This window comes from Cynocephalus volans, chromosome 12 (assembly GCF_027409185.1).
Source record: "Cynocephalus volans isolate mCynVol1 chromosome 12, mCynVol1.pri, whole genome shotgun sequence".
NCBI lineage: Eukaryota > Metazoa > Chordata > Mammalia > Dermoptera > Cynocephalidae > Cynocephalus > Cynocephalus volans.
The window spans coordinates 104869297-104893930 of record NC_084471.1 but is presented as its reverse complement, the minus strand read 5'-3'; the positions used below and the strand labels follow the sequence as shown (position 1 = coordinate 104893930).

The 24634-nt window shown below is 35.8% G+C and overlaps 1 protein-coding gene across 1 annotated transcript in view; it reads left to right on the top strand.

The window, feature by feature from the left end:
• GABARAPL1 (GABA type A receptor associated protein like 1) overlaps positions 1 to 24240 on the top strand; it is a 69331-nt gene extending 45091 nt beyond the window's left edge. The window contains exon 5 of the mRNA XM_063075374.1: positions 24198 to 24240. Within this exon, the coding sequence (XP_062931444.1) occupies positions 24198 to 24225 (28 nt within the window). The 3' untranslated portion in view covers positions 24226 to 24240. The remainder of the gene's footprint in view (positions 1 to 24197) is intronic.
• The last annotated feature ends 394 nt before the right edge of the window (positions 24241 to 24634 follow it).

Below are 24634 nucleotides of genomic sequence, written 5' to 3'. Positions count from 1 at the left end.
AACCTTTAATATATAAGATATTTCCTGAAAGAAAATAAAATGGTAAAGCCATAGCAAAAGAGAAAAGGGTATTGAATTGGAAACAATGAAGGCACAACAATAGTTAATGATATTTTCTTATTCAATCCCTAGAAGAACCCTTTGAAGAGGGTATTTTTTTCTCCTCATTTTGCAGACATGGAAATACCAGGTTAGGGAGTTCAGCTGGACCAAGATGATAATAAACAACACAAATGAAACTAATATCCTGTCTACCTGATATCAAAAATGTGCTCTTAACCATAATATCAACATGTTTCCACAAATATTAAAGATAGGGCTTGGGACCACTGTAGAAAATCTTGAGTAAATCATAAAATTTCTTTTATTTATTGAGAAGCAACCTTTAAAAAAAAACCTTACACGAAAATGTATGAAATGATTTCACATTTGATCGTCTACAAATAACAAATAATGAGACTCTTTGCACATTTATGACACGTATGTGGTGAGAAAGTATCCTGAAGGCTGTGGCAGCTCCTTTCACACAGGAAAGGCTATTTACACTGAACTTTGCTGTGCACAGGGGAGGGAGAGGTCATGGTGGCTTGTAATGAGTTCCTTGACCCAAAGACTTCCTTTGTGGTTTCATCTGAGTACACAGGAGATGCCACCACTCTGGCTTTATCAACTCTAAGGAAGCGAGGGGTGTGTTTTCTCTAAGGCCATTTGTTAGGATCACTTATTGTGCATACCTTTTCCAGCATGCTCAGATTCCCCAGGAATTAAGCTTCTGTCCCGAGTCCCTGTCTTTTTTCCATCCTGGTGCATTAGTCTGTCAACCTAGCAGGAAACATTTATATTTACATTTCCTTAATCTCTATCTTTCTTGAGTCTTTATCAACTTCCTGCTTTTGCAGGGGGTGGAGGGAGGTAGGGGACTCTTAAGAATGGTGCTATTATCAAAGAAAAGATGAGCAAAGGAAAAAAGTCCCCTGGGTTGTTTTGGTCCTAAACATTTTAGCACACCAAAAGCGTCCAAACTCCTTCAGTAATCTAGACTGTTCTTATTAAACATCCTTCCCCTCAGTTTGGGTCTGAACCTAGATGAAGAGAAAGTCGAGGACATCTGCTCCTGTGTCACATTTTCTCAAGCTCTCCTATTTGACATAGATAAAGCTTGGTTATTATTAATTTATCAGTTAACTTTTTAAACAGTCTGCATTTTTAATTTACATTTGCAACACCCCTTTGATTATTAACTTCTATATGTTGAAGCAAGTCAATACAAAGTGGTTTCAAAATGAGATAATACTTTAAAAATAAATAGTGTTTTAGGGTAATATAAAGGAACTTGGGTCTGTGGAGCTGGAGAAGATCCATACCAGGAAAAAGTCTTAGGCATTTAAGACCATGTTTTCTGATTACAAGGAAACAATCATTTGAAGGGCTTCAAGTGGCTGGTAGTCACAAGTGCCTTGTTTCATTCATTTACTGTCATTCTTTAAGCCTTATTTCTGTGTTAATAATTTTGTAATTGGGAAAAATGTCATGTTTTTCAAAACCATCATGACAGGGGGAAATATAAATTAAAATATAAGGTATACATTAGTAAGAAATAAAGAGCACAGGTCAGCAATATGTTGCTATGGTTGAGCGACATACATCCTCTTAAAATCTTTCTTTAGCAATACAAAATGGAAGAGCCTAGTTAATTATATATTTCTTCTTAATTGTGCAGAGAAAACATATGAGTTCCTCAGAGGAAGCAAAGATTTTTTTCTAAAAATATCATCAAATTAAATGTTTTTGTAGCTTATTGAAGTTGGTAATCTTACTCTTATTCCTGTTACTGAAAAGACATCAGATTCTCAAATTATAAGAAGTTAGTTCTGAGGCAAGAGAGCAACACCCAAGGTCCTAGACAGGAGCTGAGGTCAGCCGCCTCTGCCCAGAAGCAGGCAAGAAACAGCACACCTGGGGTCCTTAGGCATGTTCCAAAACATACAAGTAAAAAATTAAATATTAGTTTAATGTAGCTCATGACAAAAGCCAAATGGCAAATCCTATAAATAACTTAAAAGGTAAGCTGAAGAGTTTAGAGATCTCATTGCTACAGTGAGAGTTGATTTAGACTTTAAAGAAAGAATAAGATTTGAGTAGTGAGAAGGATTGGAAAGTAATTCTTGTGCTACAGAAGTTAGGAGTCAAAGTGTGGAAAAATTACTGGGCATGGCTGCTTGAGTGGATTGGGCTTAGACAGGTTGGTCCAACAACCCAGGAATTTTATTGTGAGAGAAGTAATATGTAGTTGGACCTACTGATTTCTGGGCCAGGTGTGGTACATAACTGACACTGTAGTCTTCATTATCATTAAGTTCTGAAACAAACAAAATATTAAAGATTTTGTATAGTATGGTTTAACATAGTTAATTTAATGTAGAGTTGCAGGTTATTGCTTGTTTCTGGAACTTTTCGTTTCACTGCTGCAGGTGTGTCTTTATGACCTGGGGAAGAGAAGAGGCTTAGATGTAGGCTGAAATGACGGAGGCCAGTTTCCTGAGCTTCCTGAAATAACAGAGGCCAGTTTCACAGATTTCTGTCAAAAATAAGTCGTTTTTTGTAAAGACATTGGCATATTTTTATAAGCTTATTTTAAACTGATAAGAAAATTTTAACTGAATATTTCACTTCTAAGGAAAAAGATTATAAATTATAGTTATAGTACTTGTTGGTTAAACAAATACATATTTATTAGAGATAATATTAAAAATACAATATATATTTTAGAAGTCAGCCATAGTGCTGTTTTTCTGTCATATAAGTATATATGATTTGGGATGTATAGTTTTATATTCTTCATATTTTTACTTTCCATTTAATATCATATAATAAACTTTTTCCATATAATATGATTTCATTTATATGACATTTAAATCAAGCCACATTATGTATTGGCAGTAGAAATAAAGATAGTGGTGACTTTTTCACCCTGAGAGGGACCCTGTGGGAAGCTCTATCTTCCTGGTGATGTTCTATATTTTGATTAGGGCAGTGACTGTACAGGTGTGTTCACACTGTGAAAATTCGTTGAGCTATATATGCTTATGATATGTGCACATTTCTGTATATATGCTATACTTCAAACATTTTTCTTAAACAAAATAAGCAAGAAAAATATAAATTATAGTAGTTAAGGGAGGCTCTAAAGGCCCCCCTTTTTATTTGTGACTCAGTGAAGTTTTTTTTTTTTTTTTTTTTTTGCATGCTTTATTGTGTTCTAACCCTCTTATATGTTACAGTATGTCTCAGGGACATCTATGTCAACTCTCTTGCTTTAAAAATCAAATCTTGCTAAAAGACTATTTACTTTTAATAATAAGTAGAGTAATCCCCTTTAATTAAGTTCCAAAATTCTTATTATTAGTTTCATTTGCTTATTTTCCAAAATTACCCTTGAACTGCTTAGTCAAGTTCCAGAACAATTCCTAATATCATTTTTAAAATTGTATTTTATTTGCCCATTTAATTTAAAGTGAGAAAGACTAACATTTTTATAGTAGTCTTTCCAGTTGCAATCATAATTTTTCTGTCCTCTTATTTTATGTGTCACAGAAAGGGTTAGTATGTTTCTACCTTGTGGCAAGATTAAAGGCCATTGCTCCAATTTCTAAATTTGAATCCTTAAACATGGTCCTAGCATGGCTGCTGTCATACCTAATGAGAACACACCGGAGACATATGCTCTAGGAGAGGTCAAGTCAAACAGCTTTTATTTTCTGTCCTAAATGATGTGAAAAAACATTATGCCAAGTCATAAACACCTAGCTTGTTTAGCTAAGCATATCCTCATATAGCCAGGATGATGCTTCCTTCATCTTGAGTCCTACCTCGTTTTGTGCTTGGTTCTCTAAAGGCAGGGGACTCTCAATGAGGAATAGCTTTAGGATTATGTTTTCTGCCACAAGAGAGAGAAAAACATGAGGTAAATGATCCAATAGGAATTCAAATAGTTTAAATCCGAAGAGATTATAATCCAAAGAAAACCCCAATGAAATGACATTTTCCCCTCATAGAAACTTTCCAGTTTTTAGTCTTTTGATCTTTGCTGACTTCCATATGCGAGATAGCTTAAGGTTAGTGAATATTTGAAAAAAATACTGGTGACATAAATGGGAGAAGTTCACCGAAAGTAAATAAAATAATTGTCAAATGCTGCTGAGAATCAAGGTGAAATGTGAGAGTGTAGATGTGAATCAGCACCAGGCTGCTGGACTTCCTTCATCAGGTATCTGCAACCCAGATGCCAGAAGAGAGAAGGCAGAAGGTCGTTCCACTGGACGTGAGCGGTAGCCAGGCAGATGTGCGGGAAATGACCTGCAGGTGGGTGCAGGCTGCACCTCATTCTTCCTGTGTCTCCCCTACTGGGTCTCATTCTCACACGGCACATTGTAAACCTTAATAAATGTCATCGAGTTAAGGATGGGAGGGAGGGAGGAATGGTGGAAGGAAGAAGAATACACCAATGATATTTGTTTGACTTCCTCATTTAGAATGTAGCCATTTTTATTTTTTATGTAGGGGAGAGCTCAGTGCCTAAGTGAGTAAGTTGCCAGTTTGTTTTCAGATGGTTTTCTTGCTCTCTCTCTTTTTTTTTTCCCTTTTCTTGTGGTGGAGAGGGATGATAGAGAGTAGGATTCGGAGACAGAATTTGAGCACTGGGGACTCAGTTCGGCCATTGACTGATAATGTTATCTTAGGCGAAACAGCCTATGTAAAAAATGAGCTTTTTACTTCCTTTATTTTATATCTGAAATTGAGTAAAAATGTTTCCCAGGTTTGTTATTAGAATTAAGAATAAACAAGTCTTTGAATACATTCTTAATGGTAAAATGTTCTATAAACTTGATATTGATTTGTTCTGTCATCTTGTTCTAACTGTACCTCTGCTTTTGATTCTACATTTGGTTTCAGTTCTTTCTCAGAAGATTTCTCACTTCTTCCATGGAGCTCATTTTTCTTTTTCAATTTTTTTATTTTGAATTTATTTTTTTTCAATTGAAAAATAATTGCTTATACATATTTATGGGGTACAGAGTTGACTTTTTGTGTGTGTGCAGTATGTTATGATCAAATCAATATTATTAGCATGTTCATCATTACAAATCGTAAATATTCTTTGTGTCCCTTACCCAGTTACTCCCTAATCTCCCTTCTCCTTCCCTTTCCCCCCTTCCAGTAACTTTAGGCCTGTTTTCTCCTTTTCAAAGTTCAGTGTTTTATCGTGGTCTTTCTTTCTTTCTTAGCTTCCACTTATGAATGAGGACATGTGGTATTTCTCTTTCTGTGTCTGGCATATTTCACTTAACACAATTATCTGTCTCTAAGTTCATCCATGTTGCTGTGAATGGTAGAATTTCATTGTTTTTTATAGCTGAATAGTATTCCATTGTGTATTTATACCACATTTTCCTTATCTAGTCATCTGATGATGGATATTTTGGTTGGTTTCATATCTTGGTTGTCGTAAACAGAGCTATGATGAACATGGGAGTGCAGGTATCCCTCAACGTGATAATTTCCATTCCTTTGGATATACCCAGCAGTGGGATTGCTGGATTGTAGGGTAGTTCTATCTGTTGTCTGAGAAACCACATGGAGTCTCATTTCTAGGGTTATTAGTGTCATGTGCCTTCTCCTGATAGCTACAGCCATTGCAGTGGTTGTTTTCACTGCAAACTGTAAGTAACTACAGAGTCTTCCAAATTGTCTTCCCCATGGGAGCATTACTTATTTCATAGAAGATAATAAAAACTAGGCTCACAGCAATTTTACCTTGTCAAAACTTTTCCATTTTTATTTTCTTTAAAATGCTTATTTACTATTATAGAATATTGCCTTTAGTATTTCATTCTGATGTGTCAATTTAATGGAAGATCTAATTGTGATATTGACTATTTTTGTAACATCTCCTAAAAGAATATCTCTCACAATTTAGCAAAAAACTATGCAGTGATTTTACAGCCTGACTTCTTACACTGATTCATGCAGAAAATACATTTATTATTTGTATCACCTACACAAACATAGAGCCTTCCTAGGAAAAGTACTTTGGTATGTGTTGTGTAAAATGTAAGACATGGTCCCAGGCATTAAATACCTTATATTCATATGAGACAGAGATTTATGTGTAACTAACTGCAATATAAGAATAGAGACGTAAGTTCCTCTTAGGAACTATTGTAAATTACCAAGGTTTGTAGGGGAGTATAATTAATTAATGTGAGAACAAACTTTAGAGAGATAGAGTTTATGTTGAAAGGGCAAAATTTCAACAAAAAATAATCTAACGGTGATGTAAGGAAAAAACATTCCAACTCCAAATGCTATCATAACATGAAGGTAAGAAAACTAATGGTTCAGCTACTCCTTAAACGAATAGACCCCAGCAGACTTGTGTTGTATGGCACATAAAGGGTCTAAAAGGTAGCATCAAGTTGGGAAAAAAATAAAAACAAAAGTTTGCATTGCTAACTTATAATTTTATTATAACTTATTTTTGTCATCTTTATACAACATTGCTATAATGTCATAAACTATCTCTGTTTGCAGGGTATGTTTTTAATGAGTAATAAAATTAGACTTTGTGAATGACTTCAATGCAATGTAAGGAATCTTTGTCTAGGACTTCATTGTCATACTTGTCCAAAGAATTGAGTCTGGTTGAGCTGCAGTTGTTACATGACTCCAAGGGACGTTGACTTGGAGAGAGAGTCAACGTGCCTGCTCATCTCTGAATTCCAGTCTCATGAAGATAAACAGGAAGGAGATGGTGAGTGGTCACTAACCGAGCATCATAATGGTACGTGAGACATGTGACATTAATCAGCTAGATTAAACTGAGGAATAATTTACATTTGCCTAAATTCAGCACTAGACCAATGGCTGAAGGATATAATGAGTTTATCTTTTGTTTCAATTTTCACATGCAAAATATAGAATAGGTCTATATATTTTGTAAAAAAAAGGAGAGAGAAATGTTTTGAAATAATATTTGACATTTTCTATATGAAGAAAAAGTATAAACAATGAATTCATAAGGTGCTGGGAGGTTAGCTCTGTTGGCTGGAGCATGATGCTGATGACAGCAAGGCCCAGGGCTCAATCCCTGTACCAGCCAGCTGCCGAAAAAAAAAAAAAAGAAAAGAAAAAAAAGAAAATGAATTTATAAGGAGACAATTATAACAAAAATTATGTCAGTCAGGGATAAAAGAATGTGGTATAGGTTAGTACCAAGGTGGCTTAGCTTATGTGGTTCCAAAGCTAATACCGCATCATCAGTGCATTCGAATCTGGAGCATCATGTAAGAAGATGGGAGAGTTTTCCCTAACTCCAAGAAGGTACATCAGCATTAAGTTAAAGTACCCACTGTGTGAGTTCCACTGACAGAGAAGATTCTCTTTATTATGCACCTGAAGAGAAAGGAGATAGACACTGGAGGTAAAATTAATCTCCAATAAGTCTATGAAGGTGCTATTCTTTTGAAAGCCTCACTTCCTTATGCCACAATCAACAATATCATTTTACTCATATTTGTTTATTTTCCATATCTCCCATGAGAGAAGTAAATTTGTGTTTTTCATTAGTGTATCATCCGCATATAGACATAGTCTTGTAAAATAGTGTGCATTAATGATTTTGTGGACTGGATGAATTAAATAAATACACATATGATGCTGAATTTTTAAAGGTATATCTTGTACAGTTGATGAAATGATAATAATGAGAACTTTATATCTGCATGTGTTTGCTGACCACCAGCATGTCTTCTCTTTGAAATCTTTCTTGTGGATCGGAGTGTACCGTAAGGGAATTGGCAAGTACAGGCTGTGAGAAAATGATTCAGCTCTGTCCTCTGATATGTAAGTATCTACCTAATATTATGTGCTTAGTTTAATTACTGTATTTGCACAGAGGAACTGCCTTTGTCCCAAGGAACATGAATAAAGGGTGCCTGGGGCATAATTTCAACAACAGATGGGGAATTGTGGAAAGAGACAGTAACTTAAATACAATCCCATATACAGAATTATGGATTATAGAAGCAGAGATCATTCCTCAATTCCTTTATCTGCCCTCTCCTGAGACTTTTTTTTTTTTTTTTTTTTTTTTACGTTTGTATTAGTCTTCTAGAGAAGTTGTAACAAAGTACAATAGACTGATGGTTTAAACAATAGAAATTATTTTCCCTCTCACTCCTGGAGGCTAGAAGTCTAAGAATGAAGTGTCAGCAGGTTGGTTTCTCCTGATGACTCTCTCCTTGGCTTGTAGATGGCTATCTTCTCCCTACGTCTTTATGTGGTCTATCCTCTATACCTGTCTGTGTCTAAATTTCCTCTCCCAATAGGGACACCCATCATACTAGATTAGGGCCCTCCGTAATAACCTCATTTCAACTCATCTTTTTAAAGACCCTATCTTCAAATACATTCTGAAGTACTGGAAGTTAGGATTTTAACATTTAAATTTTGGAGGGACACAATATAATTCATAACACTTTGCTCTCTGGGTCCCCAAACTTCAAATCTTTCTTGCATGCAAAATACTATTCTCTCCAGCCCAATAGCCCCAAACATCTTAACCCATACCACCATCAATTCTAAGTCCAAAATGTCATCCAAGTATCATTTAAACCAGGTATGGGGGAGACTTGAGGTATGACTCATTGTAATGGAAAATTTCTCTATTGTTGTGAACCTGTGAAACCAAGCAGTTATCTGCTTCCAAAATATGATGGTGGGACAGCCACAGATAGACAATCTCATTCCAAAAAGAAGAAAGAGGTGATGGGTTCCAAACAAGTCTGAAACATAGCAGGGCAATCCCATTAAATTTTAAGGCATAAGAATAATCATCTGTGGCTCAATGTTCTGTCCTCTGGGCTCACCAGAGAGGTGACCCTGCACACTTGACCCTGGGCAGTGGTGGCCTGGACTTCTGAAATTGAGGAACTGGCCCTGTCCTCTGAAATTGAGAACATGGCCCCATTCTCTGAAACTATGGAGGAGACAGCCCCACCCCCTAGGACCTTGCCCTCTGGTCCTGTGTTGGCATTGGCAGCCCTGCCAACATCTGAACTAATTTCTGGGTCAGTCTTTCCTTTTCTTGGAGGATAACACATGTTTACAGCTGGGCAGTGCTATGGGTCTGTCTTGTAGAATACCAGATGTCTGACAGCCTAACTCATTTCATTCCATCTTGTCTCTGTCCCCTTTAGCACAATCTTGGAATCTTTCTGCTGCTATAAAGTTGTCAAAAACATTGTTGGCCTCCTAAGCAATTCATGGGGTTCAAGCCAACTGAAAAGAGGTTCTTGCACAAGGGTTCCTGGATAACTTCATCTCTGTTCCTGACTTTTTCTCAGATAGTTGATTGGATCCATAAGTCATATTCATAATCTCTTTAGCAAATATTTTTCTTTTTTTTAAATTTTATTTTATTTTGTCAATATACAATGTGGTTGATTATTGTGGCCCATTACCGAAACCTCCCTCCCCCCTGCCTCCCAACAATGTCCTTTCTGTTTGCTTGTCATATCAACTTCAAGGAATTGTAATTGTTGTGTCTTCTTCCCTCCCCACCCCAGTTTATTTGTGTATTTTTTAATTTATTGTTAGATCCCACAAATAAGTGAGAATATGTGATATTTCTCTTTCTGTGCCTGACTCATTTTACTTAATATAATTCTCTCTAGGTCCCTCCATGTTGTTGCAAATGGCAGTATTTCATTCTTTTTTTATAGCACAGTCGTATTCCATTATGTAGATATAACACATTTTCCGTATCCACTCATTTGATGATGGACATTTGGGCTGGTTCCAACTCTTAGCTATTGTAGAGAGTGCTGCAAAGAATATTGAGGAACAGGTATACCTTCGACTTGATGATTTCCATTCCTCTGGGTATATTCCCAGCAGTGGGATAGCTGGGACATATGGTAGATCTGTCTGCAATTGTTTGAGGAACCTCCATACCATATTCCATAAAGGCCGCATCATTTTGCAGTCCCACCAACAGTGCATGAGAGAATTCCTTTCTCTATGCAACCTCATGATCATTTATCATTCACAGTCTTTTGGATATTAATCATCCTAACTGGTGTGAGATGGTATCTCAGTGTGGGTTTAATTTGCATTTCCTGAATGCTGAGTGATGTTGAGCATTTTTTCATGTGTCTGTTGGCCATTTGTATATCTTCCTTTGAGAAATGCCTGTTCAGCTCTTTTGCCCATTTTTTAATTGGGTTATTTGTTTTTTTTTGTTGTAAAGTTGTTTGAGTTACTAGTATATTCTGGATATTAATCCTTTGTCAGATGTATGTTTTGCAAATATTTTCTCCCACTCTGTTGGTTGTCTTTTAACTCTGTTAATTGTATCTTTTGCTGTGCAGAAGATTTTTAGTTTGATATAATCCCATTTCCTTATTTTTCCTTTGGTTGCCTGTGCTTTTGGGGTCATATTCATGAAGTCTGTACCCAATCCTATTTTCTAGAGTATTTCCCATATGTTTTCTTCAAGGAGTTTTATTGTTTCAGGATGTATATTTAATTCTTTAATCCATTTTGAGTTGATTTTGGTATATGGTGAGAGGTATTGGTTTAGTTTCATTCTCCTGCATATGGATATCCAGTTATTCAAGTACCAGTTGCTGAAGAGGCAGTCTCTTCCCCAGAGTGTGGATTTGGTGCCTTTGTCAATGATCAGATGGCTGTAGGTGTGTGGGTTGATTTCTGGATTCTCTATTCTATTCCATTCATCTGTGTGGCTGTTTTTATGCCTGTACCTAGCTATTTTGGTTTTTATAGCTTTGTAGTATAGTTTAAAGTCAGATAGTGCTGTGCCTCCAGTTTTATTTTTATTTTTATTTTTATTTGCCCTGGATTGCTTTGGCTAGGTGTGGTATTTTGTTATTCCATATAAATATCTGGATAGTTCTTTCCATTTCTGAGAAAACTGTCATTGGAATTTTGATGGAGATTGCATTGAATCTATAGATCACTTTGGGTAATATGGACGTTTTCACAATATTAATTCTTCCAATCCAAGAGCATGGGATATCTTTCCACCTTCTTGTGTCCTTTTTAATTTCTCTCAACAGTGGTTTGTAGTTCTCTTTGTAGAGATTTTTCATATCCTTGGTTAACTCAATTCCTAAGTATTTTATTTTCTTGGTGGCTATTGTAAATGGGCTAGCTTTCTTGATTTCTTTTTCTGCATGTTCACTGTTGGAGTATAGAAATGCTACTGATTTTTGTGTGTTGATTTTGTATCCTGCTACTTTGTTGAAATCATTTATCGACTCTAAGAGTTTTTGTAGAGGCTTTAGGCTATTTGATATACAGGATCATGTAATCTGTAAACAGGGACAGTTTGACTTCATCTTTTCCAATCTGGATGCTCTTTATTTCCTTCTCTTTCCTCATTGCTCTGGCTAGTACTTCCAACACTATGCTGAATAGGAGTGGTGAGAATGGGCATCCTTGTCTACTTCCCTGTGAATTCTGTATTTCTTATTCCTTACATTAGACCTGTTTTCATTTCCTCCTGTGACTCTGCTCCTGAATTCTTTCCTGTGGTGGAGTCAAGAACCTGATAAGAGGAGGGGGTGGGTTGAGGTTGGCCATCAGGCCTCCTCAGACCCTCTCCTCCAGTATCAACAGGATCACTAAGGTAAACTATTACTATGGAACCACATGTGGAAGGGTCAGTAATGGAAAAAAGGGATTTAAAAAGTGTTTTGTAAAGAAAGAAATGAGAATAATTTATTCTATAAACTGATATGAGAGATATATCTCTGGTCCCTTATCCACTATGCTGAAATTCACATATCTGTAGCGTAAATGTTTTTATCTATTGATACCAAAACCTGAACTAAGCCAATTATAGTTTTTACATTTTACATTTTGCTGAAGAAATATTAATGTGCATGGTTGTCAGGTGAATCAAAAGATCCTACTGAGAACTTAATTCATATATGTGTATATGTGTATCCTCATGGAACATTTGTAAAATCTAAAATAATTTGAAACTTAAAATATATTTCTCCCAAAGGATTTTAGATAAAGAACTATGGAATTCCACTTGTACTTCATTTAACTTTTCATTCTACCTCTTTTAAGACATGACGAGAAAACACTGTGTGTAAAAGAACAATTGCTGATGTTGTTTTTTTGATTTCTCCTTATTTTCTGACTTTGCGGAGTGTTGTCTATGTCCCATGTGGGCTATGTTTTATGTTACTCTGGATCAGAATAACATTTCCTTATTTAAAAACAACTTTTGATTTAATCATTCCACAATGTATACTTATAACATCACATTGCATCTATAATATATACAATTATTTGTCAAGTAAAAATAAAATAGAATAAAAAATAAATGAAATAATGTAAAGTATTTAAAAAAATAAAAATAATTTTATTTGTACTTATAAAATAAGTTGTTAATTTCAGATCGTTTTCTTGCTAAAATTGATATTTAACTTCTGATTTGCTGCTGATGCTACTGACTGCTTAAATGGGTTGATTCTTTCAATACATTTTGCAAAATTATGGTTGTTTTATTGATCAACACTCATATTTGTGACTGGGAAGATGAAAAAAATTATGTAGATAATAAAAAAACACATTCCCTTTGTGCTCCATGGTACAATAAGCACACAAAGTGTCAAAATTATTTGTTTTGATAATTTCTTTAGTAAATAAAGGCCATAGAGGCAGTTTTACCACTAACAAGAAATATTTTTTCTACAGACATATGTAATTCTCAGCATTCCCTTGTGTATTAGTCCATTTCTGTTTCTTATAACAAAATACATGGAACTGGTGATTTATGAGAAAATGAAATTTATTTCTTTTATTATTTTTTTAAAGTTTATCTATTAATATATATTTTTTCACATTCTAAGATGCTGCAGAGCAGTTGGGTGGAGGGGGAGCAGGGAAAGGGGAAGTTTGATAGAGGCTGGGGGAAGGAGGAAGGAGGAGGGGCATGATTGAGGCCTGTGGTACCCCCCTCATTCCTGTAGGGGAGGCCAGGGGGCTTCCAATGATGGCTAGTCATTGTTGAGCTAGATGCAGATGTCAGGGGGATATGGCTGAAGCTCTTGGCCCCAGCACCCCGGCTCAGAACCTGGGGTGCTTCTCGTGGCAGATCAGTGGTTGTCACTGGGCTGATTGTGGATGTCAGGGGGCACGGCTAACGCCCCCGGTCCTCCCCCTCCCCAGCTTAGGAGTCCAGGGGACTTCTGGTCCTTCTAGGTTTTATAGGTCTTTGGTGATGTGAGACCTTTACTAGTTAATATCAAACTGTATCTCTGGTCTGTGGGCATATTGTTTTTTCTTTCAGTTCTGTGTCGGATTATTTGCTGTTCCCACCCCTTATACTCTGCACTGGAACTAATTTGTTGTTCTTTGCTTACTTCTAAAATGGGGGAACTTCCTGTGGGGACCAGAACTTGAGCCCTGTGGTTGAGCTAAATTGCTGCTTTGCTGCTGATTCTCTGGGGAAGGCTTTTTGTCCAGCTCAGGTTTTAATGGATGACCTTGTATGTACTTCTGGGTCTTGTGAGTTCCCGTACACCTGGGTTGTGTGGAAACTCTGGTTGCAGTCTGAGACTTTTCAGAAAACGGCACCCTCTGCAGATCTGTATTACTGACCAGTCTCCAGTGAGTGGTCCTGTGCTGTTTGGGGGGCAGATCAGCTGTTCATGTTCCCCCAGTGGGCCCATCTCCCCCACTGTCCAAACTCCAAACAATTCCCGTCAGATGGGCCATGCACTGGTCCCTTGCATTCACTCACCGGCTTCTGAGTGGCTCCTTTTTTCAGCTGTTCTGGCTCCTCACTCCTGTGTGAGTCCATGGGAACCCTGTTAGTGGTCTTGCTGGCCTGAGGGCTACCAAGGCCCTCTTCTCCCCTGCTGCCTCCAAGCAACTTCATACGAAAGGCACAGCTGTGGCTTTTTGCCAACTCTTTCTCCATGTGCTCAGCAGCTCCAGCCTTGAAGTGGCTGGGATTTGAAATGATGGGAGTGATCCTTTCTTTCTCTCCTCATCACTTCTCCTGCCTTCACAAACTCTGTAAGTCTCTCCTCCTCTCCCCTGAGCTCTAGTGGCCCCAGCTTGGCTATTGTGGTTTTTTAATAGTTGTAAATTGGTTGATTTGTGGGAGAGAGTGATGCTGGGGACCATCTATTCTGCCATCTTGAGTATTCAGATACCAGAAAATTAAATTTATTGCTTACAGTTTCAGCGGTTAGGAACTCCAAAGTCTGAGGAGCACATCTGGTGAAGGCTTTCTTTGGTGGTGACCAGTGATGGCAGAGTATCACATTGTGAAAATGGTGGAGCAGAGAAAGCAGAGAGAGCAATACAGACTCTCTTCTTCTTTTAAAGCCCTTAGAACCATACCACTGACCAGCATTATTAGTCCATTCACTACTTCATGGTCCTACAATCCAATTACCTCTTCAAGGCTCCACCTTTAAATTACCATAATAAGGTTTCCCACACTCTTAACAGTCACAGTGGGGCAAAGTTTCTAATACATAAAACTTGGCAGATGTAATTCAAGCTTCAGTGAGTTTTGGGGGGACATAATTCAACTCACTGCATTTTGCCCCTGGCCCACCAAAACTCATGTCCTTTCACATACAAATACATTTATTTCATTCTCAAAGTCTTAACTTGTTTCACTCAAAAGTCCAAAGTTCAAAGTCCCATCTGTGAAATCAAAACAACTTATCTATTTCTAAGATACAGTGGTGGGACAAACTTAGGATATATATTTGGATTCAAAAAGGGACAAGTAGGCACAAAGAAATGGGTAACAGGTCCCAAACAAGTCCAAAACCCAGCAGGGCAGGCATTAAATCTTAAAGCAGGGGAATCAGGTATCTTGACTCCATATTAATGTCCTCTGCACGTTGGTGTGGGGGTTGGGTCCCCAAGTCCTCAGGCAGCTCCACTGCTATGGCTTTCCTGTTCTCACAGACTGCCATTGCACACTGGTAGCTCCACAGGTCTGGGGTCTCCATGGCAGTCCCACTCTCACAGCTCCACTAGGCATGGTGCTGATGGCTTTATCTGCTGCAACACCAACCCCACGTTTCCACTCAGCATTGCTCTAGCAAAGATTGTCTGTGGTGAATCCACCTATACTACAGATCTCTTCCTGGGCCCCCACACTTTTCCATACATCCATTTTATAACATGTATTCAAATTTCATTCTTTTTAAAGGCTGAATAATGTTTCATTGTATGTAATACCACATTTTGTTTATCCATTCATCTGTTTAAAAACAAGTGGATTGTTTCCACTTTGGGACTATTGTGAATAAATGTTGGTATAAACACTGATATAAAAATATTGGCTTCAGTCTGTGCTTTCAGTTTTTTTGGGGTGCATACCTTGAAGTGTAATTACTGAATCATATGGTAATTCTATACTTAATGCTTTGAGGAATCACTATTCTATTTTCTACAGTGGGTGTATCATTTAGCATCACCATTAGCAATAAACAAGAGTTCCAATCTACCCTCATCAGCACTTGTTATTTACTGCTTATTGTTAATAGCCATCCTAATCAGTGTGAAGTCTTAATTCACATTCTTTATTTTGATATGCATTTTCCTAGTGATCCGTGATGCTGAGCATCTTTTCACAGAAGACTGAATTAGTAACTGTTTAGAAAGTAGGGAAGAAGCAATAATGAATACTAGCCATTATTTATTTATTTATTTTTAAATTTTATTTTGTCGATATACATTGTAGCTGATTATTGCTCCCCATCACCAAAATCTCCCTCCCTTCTCCCTCCTCCCCTCCCCCCAACAATGTCCTTTCTGTTTGCTTGTTGTATCAACTTCAAATAATTGTGGTTGTTATATCTTCTTCCCCCCCCCCCCCGTTTGTGTGTGTGTGTGTGTATGTGTGTGTGTGAATTTAGTTAAGTTGATTTAACTAGCCATTATTTAAAAAGAAAAAAGAAAAAAAGGGATTAGCAAGAGAAAGAAAAAAAAAGGCCCTGAAGGCATTGCAGAAGCCTCTGGGACCAAGCCTTCCATTATAGGCCCGAAGGCCTGGGAGACAGAATGGTCTAGGGGGATCAGGCCTGAGGCCCCTCCATGGGCTCACTGCCCGGGGCCACCTCAGCAAGCTGCTCCTGGCACTAGCACCCCAGCTGCTTTTGCTGCTCCAGCCATGGCTTAATTGGCCACAGGTGTGGCTGAACCTGCAGCTTTGGAAAACACAAGTCAGAAGTCCTGGCAGCATCCATGTACTGTTTAGCATTCAAAGAATGCCAGAGTTGGTAAGACTTGAAGACATTATGCTAAGTGAAATAAGCCAGACACAGTGATTCCACTTATATAACCTACCTAGAATAGTCAAGTCTATGGAGAAAGAAATGAGAATAGTGGTTACCAGGGCTGAAGGGAGGGAAAAAAATGGAGAGTAATTGTTTAATGGGTACAGAGTTTCAGTCTGCGATGATGAAAAAGTTCTGCAGATGGATAGTATATACTGGTTGAAGTAAACAATACCACTGACTGTATACTTAAAATGGTTTAAATGGCAAATTTTATATTATATATATTTCATCACAATTAAAAAATGAGATGGTGAATGCAAAACACAGAGCTTAGTACAAAATCACTATGGTAACCTACAAAAGATGCATGGTGTTGTTATAATCATTATTAATATAGTCTGATAAAAGGGCAATATAAATGCTGGATATACTATTTCATGTGCTTATTGGCTTTTTGTATATCTTCTTTGTTGGAGAAATGTCTATTCAAGTCCTTTGCCTATCCTTTAATTGAGTTGCCTGGTTGTTTTTTTGTTTGGTTGGTTTTTTGCTTGTTTGGGATTGTTTTGGTATCAAACTGTAGAAATTTTTACATATTCTGAATATAAATTCCTTATCAGATACATGATTTGAAAATATTTCCTCCCACTCTGCAGATGTTTTTTCACTCTCAAGATAGCATCATTTGATGTGCAAAAACTTAATTTTTGATGAAATCCAGTTTATTTTTCTTCTATTTCTTCTGCTTTTGTTGTCACATCCAAGAAAAAGTTGACAAATTCAATGTTATGAAGTTTGTCCCCCATATTTTCTTCTCATACTTTTATAATTTTTGCTGTTATGTTTATGTCTTTGATCCATTCTGAGGTTTTTTTTTTTTTTCTTTTTATGTAGTGTAAGTTAAGAGTAAACTTCTGTACTCAGCACCAATTTTTGAAAATACCATTCTTTTGCCATTGGTTGGTCTTGACACCCTTACCAAAAATAATTTGAGTATATTTGTGAGGGTTTATTTCTGGCCTCTTTATTTTATTCCATTGTTCTACATGTCTGTATTTATGCCAGTACCACACTCTTTTGATTACTATAGCATTGTGCGTTTGAAAACAGAAAGTATGATTCCTCCAACTTTGTTCTTCTTTTTCACATGTTTTTGCAAGTCAAGTTTCTTTGAGATTTCATATAAATTTTACAATGGGTTTTGTTATTTCTGCAAAAAAATATTACTTTTTTTATTTTTAAATTTTTATTTATTAAGAATATTCATGAGATACAAAGCTAATTGTCACCCCTCTTATTGAGATTTTATAGAGATTGCAATCAATCTATAGATTGCTTTGAATAGTATTGATATCTTTACAATATTAGGTCTTCCAACCCATAAACATAGAATGTCTATTTATCTGTCTTTAATTTCTTTCAGTAATGTTTTGTAGTTTTCCACATATAATAAGTCTTTCACTCCCTTGGTTAAGTTTATTATTAAATATTTTATTATTTTTTATGCTATTGTAAATGTGATTGTTCTTCTAATTTCCTTCTTGAAGTTTTTATTGCTAGTGTATAGAAACTCATCTGATTTTTTGTGTTAATTTTGTATCCTTCAATTTACTTGAAGTGTTTATTAGTTCTAATAATTTTTTACTGGACTGCTTAGGATTTTCTATATGTAATGTCCTGTCATCTGCCAACAGGCAAAATTGATTTCTTCTTTTCCAATTTGGATGCCTTTTATTTCTTCCTCTTACCTCAGTGCTCTGGCTAGAACTACCAATATTATGTTAAACAGAAATGGTAAAGGTGGGCATTATTGCCTTATTTCTGATTTTCAAGGAAAAACTTTCAGTCTTTCACTAGTGAGTGTGTTAGCCATAGCTTTTTTTATATATGACCTTTATAGTGCATTAGTTCATTTTTGTGTTGCTGTAACAGAATACCTGAGATGGGTAATTTATAAAGAAAACAGGTTTATTTGGCTCATGATTCTGTGGGCTGGAAAGTCCATGATTTGGCAACTGCATTTGGCGAGGGTCTCATACTGCTTCCACTCATGGCAGAAAATGGAGGGGGAGCTGGTGGGTGTAAGTGATCACATGGTAAGAGAGGAGAAAGAGAGAGAGGGGAGGTGCCAAGCTCTTTTATAACCCACTTTAGCAGAACTATTCCATTCCTGCTGGTATTCACTCACCCCCCAGCAAGGACATTAATCTATTCATGAGGGATTCACTACTACAACCCAAGCACCTCTCACTAGACCCCACCACCCCACACTGCCACATTGGGAAATCAAATTTCAACATGAGATTTGGTGGGGACAAACCATTATCCAAACTATAGCAGGAAGGTTGCTTTTATTCCTAGATCATTAAGGTTTTTGTTTTTCATGTTTTTTTAAAGCATAAAAGAATGTAGAATTTTTCTTCATTGATTGAGATTATAATGTTGTTTTTCCTTTTATTCTGTTAATGTATTCAGTTATATTGAATTATTTTCATATGTTAAAGCATTGTTGCATTCTGTGAATAAATTTTACTTGGTCATGAAGTGTAATCTTTTTAATATGCTGATAAATTTGGTTTCCTAGAATTTGGTTGAAGATTTTTGCATCAATATTTATAAAGGTTATATGTTTGTAGTTTTCTTTTCTTGTAGTATCTTTGTCTGGCTTTGGTATCTGGGCAATGCTGGCCTCATAAAATGAGTTTGGCTGCATTTCCTCATCTTCAATCTTGTGTAAGAGTTTGAGAAGGATTAGTGTTAATTATTTAAATGTCTGGTAGAATTCATCAGTGAAGCCATCTGGCCCTGGGCTTTTCTTTCTTAGAAAGTTTTGGATTACTGATTCAATCTTTTTGCTAGTTGTATGTCTATTCAGATTTTATATTTCTTCATGATTAAATCTCGGTAGGTTGTACATTTCTAAGAAATTGTCCTTTTGTCTAAGTTAGCCATTTTTTTGGTGTATAAGTTTTCACAATATTCTTTTATTATCCTTTTTTTATTTCTATAATATTGATAGTAATATCTGTCCTCTACTTTTATTTCTGATTTTAGCAATTTGAGTTTTTTTGTTAGCGATTTTGTTTACCAATTTTGTTAACCTTTTCTACAAAGCAGCGTTTGGGTGTGTCTGTTTTCTCTGTTTTTCTACTCTTTATTTATATATCCTTCAATGTTTATTATATTTTTCCTTCTGGTAGCTTTGAGTTTACTTTGTTCTCCTTTCCTTAGTTCCTTAAGGTATAAAGTTAGGTTGTTGGTTTTAGATGTTCCTTTTTGATGTGTTGACAACTGTAAATTTGCCTCTTTGAGCTGCTTTTGCTTTATTACATGTGTTTTATTATGTCATGTTTACATTTTTATTAGCATTAAGGTATTTTCTAATTTCTTTAGTGATTTTTTTCTTTCACGCATTGATTGTTTAAAAATGTTTAAATTCCATATACTTTTCTATTTTCAATTATTCCTTCTATTACTGATTTTAATTTCATTCCATTGTGATTGAAAATGATACTTTGTATGAGTTCAGTCTTTTAAAATTTACTAAATCTAATTTTGTGGCCTAACAATGGTCTGTCCTGAAGAATTTTCCTTATGCACTATTAGCTGTCTATTTCATCCTTCAGCTATGTCTATGTTTTTTTTTCCATATATTTAGAAGCTCTGATGTTTGGTGAATATAAAATATATATATATATATATTTTTTTGGTGAATATATTTTTATAATTGTTATTTTTTATGCATGAATTAACACTTTCAGTAATATATAATTTTCTTTTTTGTCTCATAACACTTTTTGAGTTAATGTATATGTATATATTTAATGTTAATATAGACACTCCAACTCTCTTTTGGTTACTATTTGCCTGGAATATCTTTTTCCATCCTTTCATTTTAACTTATATGTATTTTTAGATCTAAAGTGTCTATCTCTTATAGACAGCGTATAGTTGGATCCTGTTGTTGCTATCAAATCTGCCAAACTACGCCTTTTGATTGGTGACTTCAATACTTTTACGTTTAACGTCATTACTGATAAGGGAGGACTTATGTTTTCCATTTTGATGTTTGTTTTAAGTATGTCTTATACTTTTGTCTCTCTTTTCTTTTATTACTGCCTTTCTTTATGTTTAGTTGATTTTTTTTTTATTGTAGGAACACGTTTTGATTCTCTTCTTATTTCCCTTTGTGTGTATTCTATGTATTTTTTTTGTTTTTATCATAAAGATTATGTATAGTATCCAAAAGTTTTAACAATCTATTTGGAATTTATACTAACAACTTCAATGGCAAACAAAAATTCTACTATACAACTGCCATCCTCTTCACTGTATGTTATTAATCTCACAAATTACATTTATATGTATTGTGTACCCATGAACACAGATTTATTATTACTTTTATTCACTTGTCTTTTAAATCTTGCAGAAAATAAAAAACAAAGTTACAAACCAAAATTTTAATAATGTTGGTTATTATGATTTGCCTTTGTATTTCTCTTTACCAGAGCTCTTTATATTTTTATGTGACTATCAGTTATTGCCTCACATCCTTTTATTTAATTCTATAGAACTCCCTTTAGGGCCGAGCCCGTGGCGCACTCGGTAGAGTGCTGCGCTGGGAGCGCGGCGACGCTCCCACCGCGGGTTCGGATCCTATATAAGAATGACCAGTGCACTCACTGGCTGAGTGCCGGTCACGAAAAAACGACAAACAAACAAACAAACAAACAAAAAAAATAGAACTCCCTTTAGATTTTCTTGTCGGATAGGTTTAGTCCTAATGAACTGCCTCAGTTTTTGTTTATCCTGGAATGTCTTAATTTCTTTCTCATTTTTGAAGAACAGTTTTGTTAGATACAGAATTTTCAGTTGACAGTTTCTAAAATTAATTGATGTAAATATATCACCTCACTGCCTTTCAACTTCTAAGGTTTCTGCTGGACAATCCACTAATAATCTTATCAAGGATCCCTTGTTCATGACAAATATTTGTTTTATTTTATTTTTGCTTTTATTTTGCTCTTTTCAAGATCTTCTCTTTGACTTTGGCTTTTGGCTGTTTCACTTTTGACAGTGTAATTATAATACATCTTATTGTTGGTCTCTTTACATTTATATTACTTTGAGTTGACTGTTTTGGATTTGTAGAGCTTTTTGGATTTGTAGATTCATGTGTTTCATTGAATTTGGTGAATTTTTGGCTGTTATGTTTTCAAATAATCTCCCTTTTCTTTCTCTCTCTCTTTTTATTCTGAGACATCCACAATGGGTATATTGATATGCTTGCTTGTGTTCCTTAAGTCCCTTAGTGTCTCTGTTCACTTTTATTCTATTTTTTTTTTTTTTTTTTGCTTCTGATCTTCAGACTCAATAATTTCAAGTGGGGTGTCATCAAGTTAGCTGATTCCTTCTTGTGCCTGTCAAATCTGCTGTTGAGCCACTGTGGCAAAATTTTCAGTTTAGTAATTTTTCACCTCTAGACTTTTTTTTTCTTTCTTTTTTATTTTCTATTTGTTGACATTCTTGTTCTGTTCATATATAATTTTTGTAATTTTCTTCAGTTTTTTGTTGATGTTTTTCTTTGCTCTTTGAGCATATTTAATATAGTTGTTTTAAAGTCTTAGTTTAGTGAGTTGGATGTTTGTGCTTTCTCATGGTCAGTTTCTGAAGATTTATTTTTTTCTTCCAGTGGGTCACATTTTCCTGTTTCTTTGTATACCTATTTTTTTTTTTTTTTGGAAAAAATCCTCTCCCACTCTTTAAATATTGGCTCTATGCTAGGGCAATTCTTTATGTATTAGCTGTGTGCTTTAAGCCTTGGGATTAGTCTGACATGAAGCCTTAAGCTCTTCTCAGGTCTTTTTGAGCGTGACCTTTGAGTAATTTTTTTTCTATTTCCCCATATACATGGCTGCTTCTCCTTGAGGCTTTAGATGGCCTATTGTATACTTATACCTCTAACCTCTTGCCACAGGTGCCTGTGGGTTTGTAGTCCCCCTATAGCTTTTTTCAGATTTTCTATTGTTTTGCCCAGTATACATCTGAATTTTGCTACTTTTTCTTGTCTGAGCTCCAAGTTAGGCAAAATAAAAAACAGTCCTTCAGGCAGATCCCAAACAGGTGAGAACACTGGAAATACGATTTGCTATGCTACCTCCTATTCTACCTTCAAGGCAGAAAATTGAAAAGTGGGCTTCACCTTCTCCAGACCAGGAGCATGTCAAACCAGTGAGGGGTTGGGACAATCACTTCAACTCTCTTCTATTTTTTATAACACATATTTTTTTTCTATCTGTGACCAAAATACCTATTCAAACATTACTTCTTCACTTAACATTATGAGTATTTTTATGACTGCATAGAGGCAAACATTAGCTTGCTTTGATGGCCTGGTGAATCTAGTTTAGGTCAGATTACCACATTCACCCAAACACCTCTGTAGACATATAAGTCTGAAGGAGATCAGTTTACTTTCCTGTAGTGACATCTATAATATGTTCAGTTGTGCTCAGCCCAAGCTCATTTCTCTTTGATCTGACCAGAGTCTGTGACACCATGTGCCATCCCTTAGTTTCTTGTATATTGTATCATGTGTCATTTGTGGTGTTTTACCTATTTTGTTATTGGACAGCTAGTTTCCAACACAAGATGTAAACTACATTTTCCTAAGATAATGATCTTTTGGAAGTGGAATATATTCTCTCCAGTCATTTGAAACAGGAGGCATTTTCTCTGAGAGTAACAAGGTGAGGCATTCAACCAAAATAGGATAGTCAGTGATAAGATTACCATGGGAATTATGACTAGGGACTACAAAGTCCTAAAGCAGAGTCTCTAATAAAAAATAAAAATTAAGATTATTAATATGTTTAAAATCTCAGCTAATGAAATGATTGGAAGAATTAACTACCACTGAGTTCACATGGGGACAAACTAGGCCTTCCCATAACATATATCTCAAGTGGAGAAAACAGAACTAAAAGGACCTTGAAAATTTATTTCATGCCTTCACTTGAGACTGAAAGAAATGAGGAGCGAAGAATGATGTGGAGATGAGACTCGACGTGGCTTCCTCACACAAAACCTGTGGCTGTTGTTCCACTGGAAAGAGGTTGAGAAAAATTTGTTTATGGATTACCAAACCTGGATGTATGAACCAAACCCTGAGATAAGGGAATCCGTAAGACCTATAAAGACAAAGAAAAATTAGTTTGTAGAAAAAGGACCAATGAGCATATGGTAATGGGGCAAGTGTGATTTACAAAAGTAAATTTTGAAATACTGGACCCTTAGGAGGCATTGCCTTGGCAAATTCATCACTCTTTATACACATTTTTAACTTGCTCTTTGTTCAAAGAGCTACTACTGATGTGGATATATGTTTACTTTGAAGCACCACATGTAGATGGGATGAGAGCAATTCAATTGGAAGTGTGTTCTGGTGTGTTCTGCTAAAAATTATTTAAAGCAAAGTCCAAGCTTAGTAGAGAGGAATGTTGCAATTATGAAGAGTTCCTTCCAAGAGCACCATATGGAAATTGTCAGCACACATACCATAAACTTATCATCACTGATATGGATTGAAGTCTTTATTAAAGGCAACAGCATAACTTGAGTACAATGAAAAATAAATAGTATGGAGATAACAACCACATAGCAAAAGACAACTAAAAAGTAAAAGACCTACATTTTAGGCTTGCTAGGATCTTTTGGAGGAAAAATGTCACTCCTATGAATGGCTTTATTTTACATTCCAAAGAATAATTAGTATAAAAATAATAACTCCTTATGAAGAGATATTATGATATATGATGCTTGAAAGTTTTTTTCTTTTTTCCCTTTTAGAAGATACATCCAGGGGAGAAAAATGTAAATCTGCTTGTATGAGGAGCCCTGACTATTTCCAAAGAAGCAATATCCTTACAAGTTGGCTTGGTATGATTTTGTGTTCTGGGGTCAGCATAGCACAAAGATTATGCTCATGATCTTCAAAACAAGACTACCTTGGTTTAAATTATTCTTCTTATTCTTACTAGTTATGTGACCTTGGAAAATGTCTCATTCTCTCAGGGCCTCTTTTTTCTTATTAATAAGACAATGATGATGATAGTATTTGTCTCATGGGATTGTTGGGAGAGTACATGGGTTAATACATGAGATCACTGAAGTAGTGCCAGGAATATTAGAAGCCATCAATAAGTGTTAGCCATGAGGGTGCTTCAAAAAGTTCATGGAAAGATTAGTACTATTTTTAACTCTATTTATCCACGAACTTTTTGAAG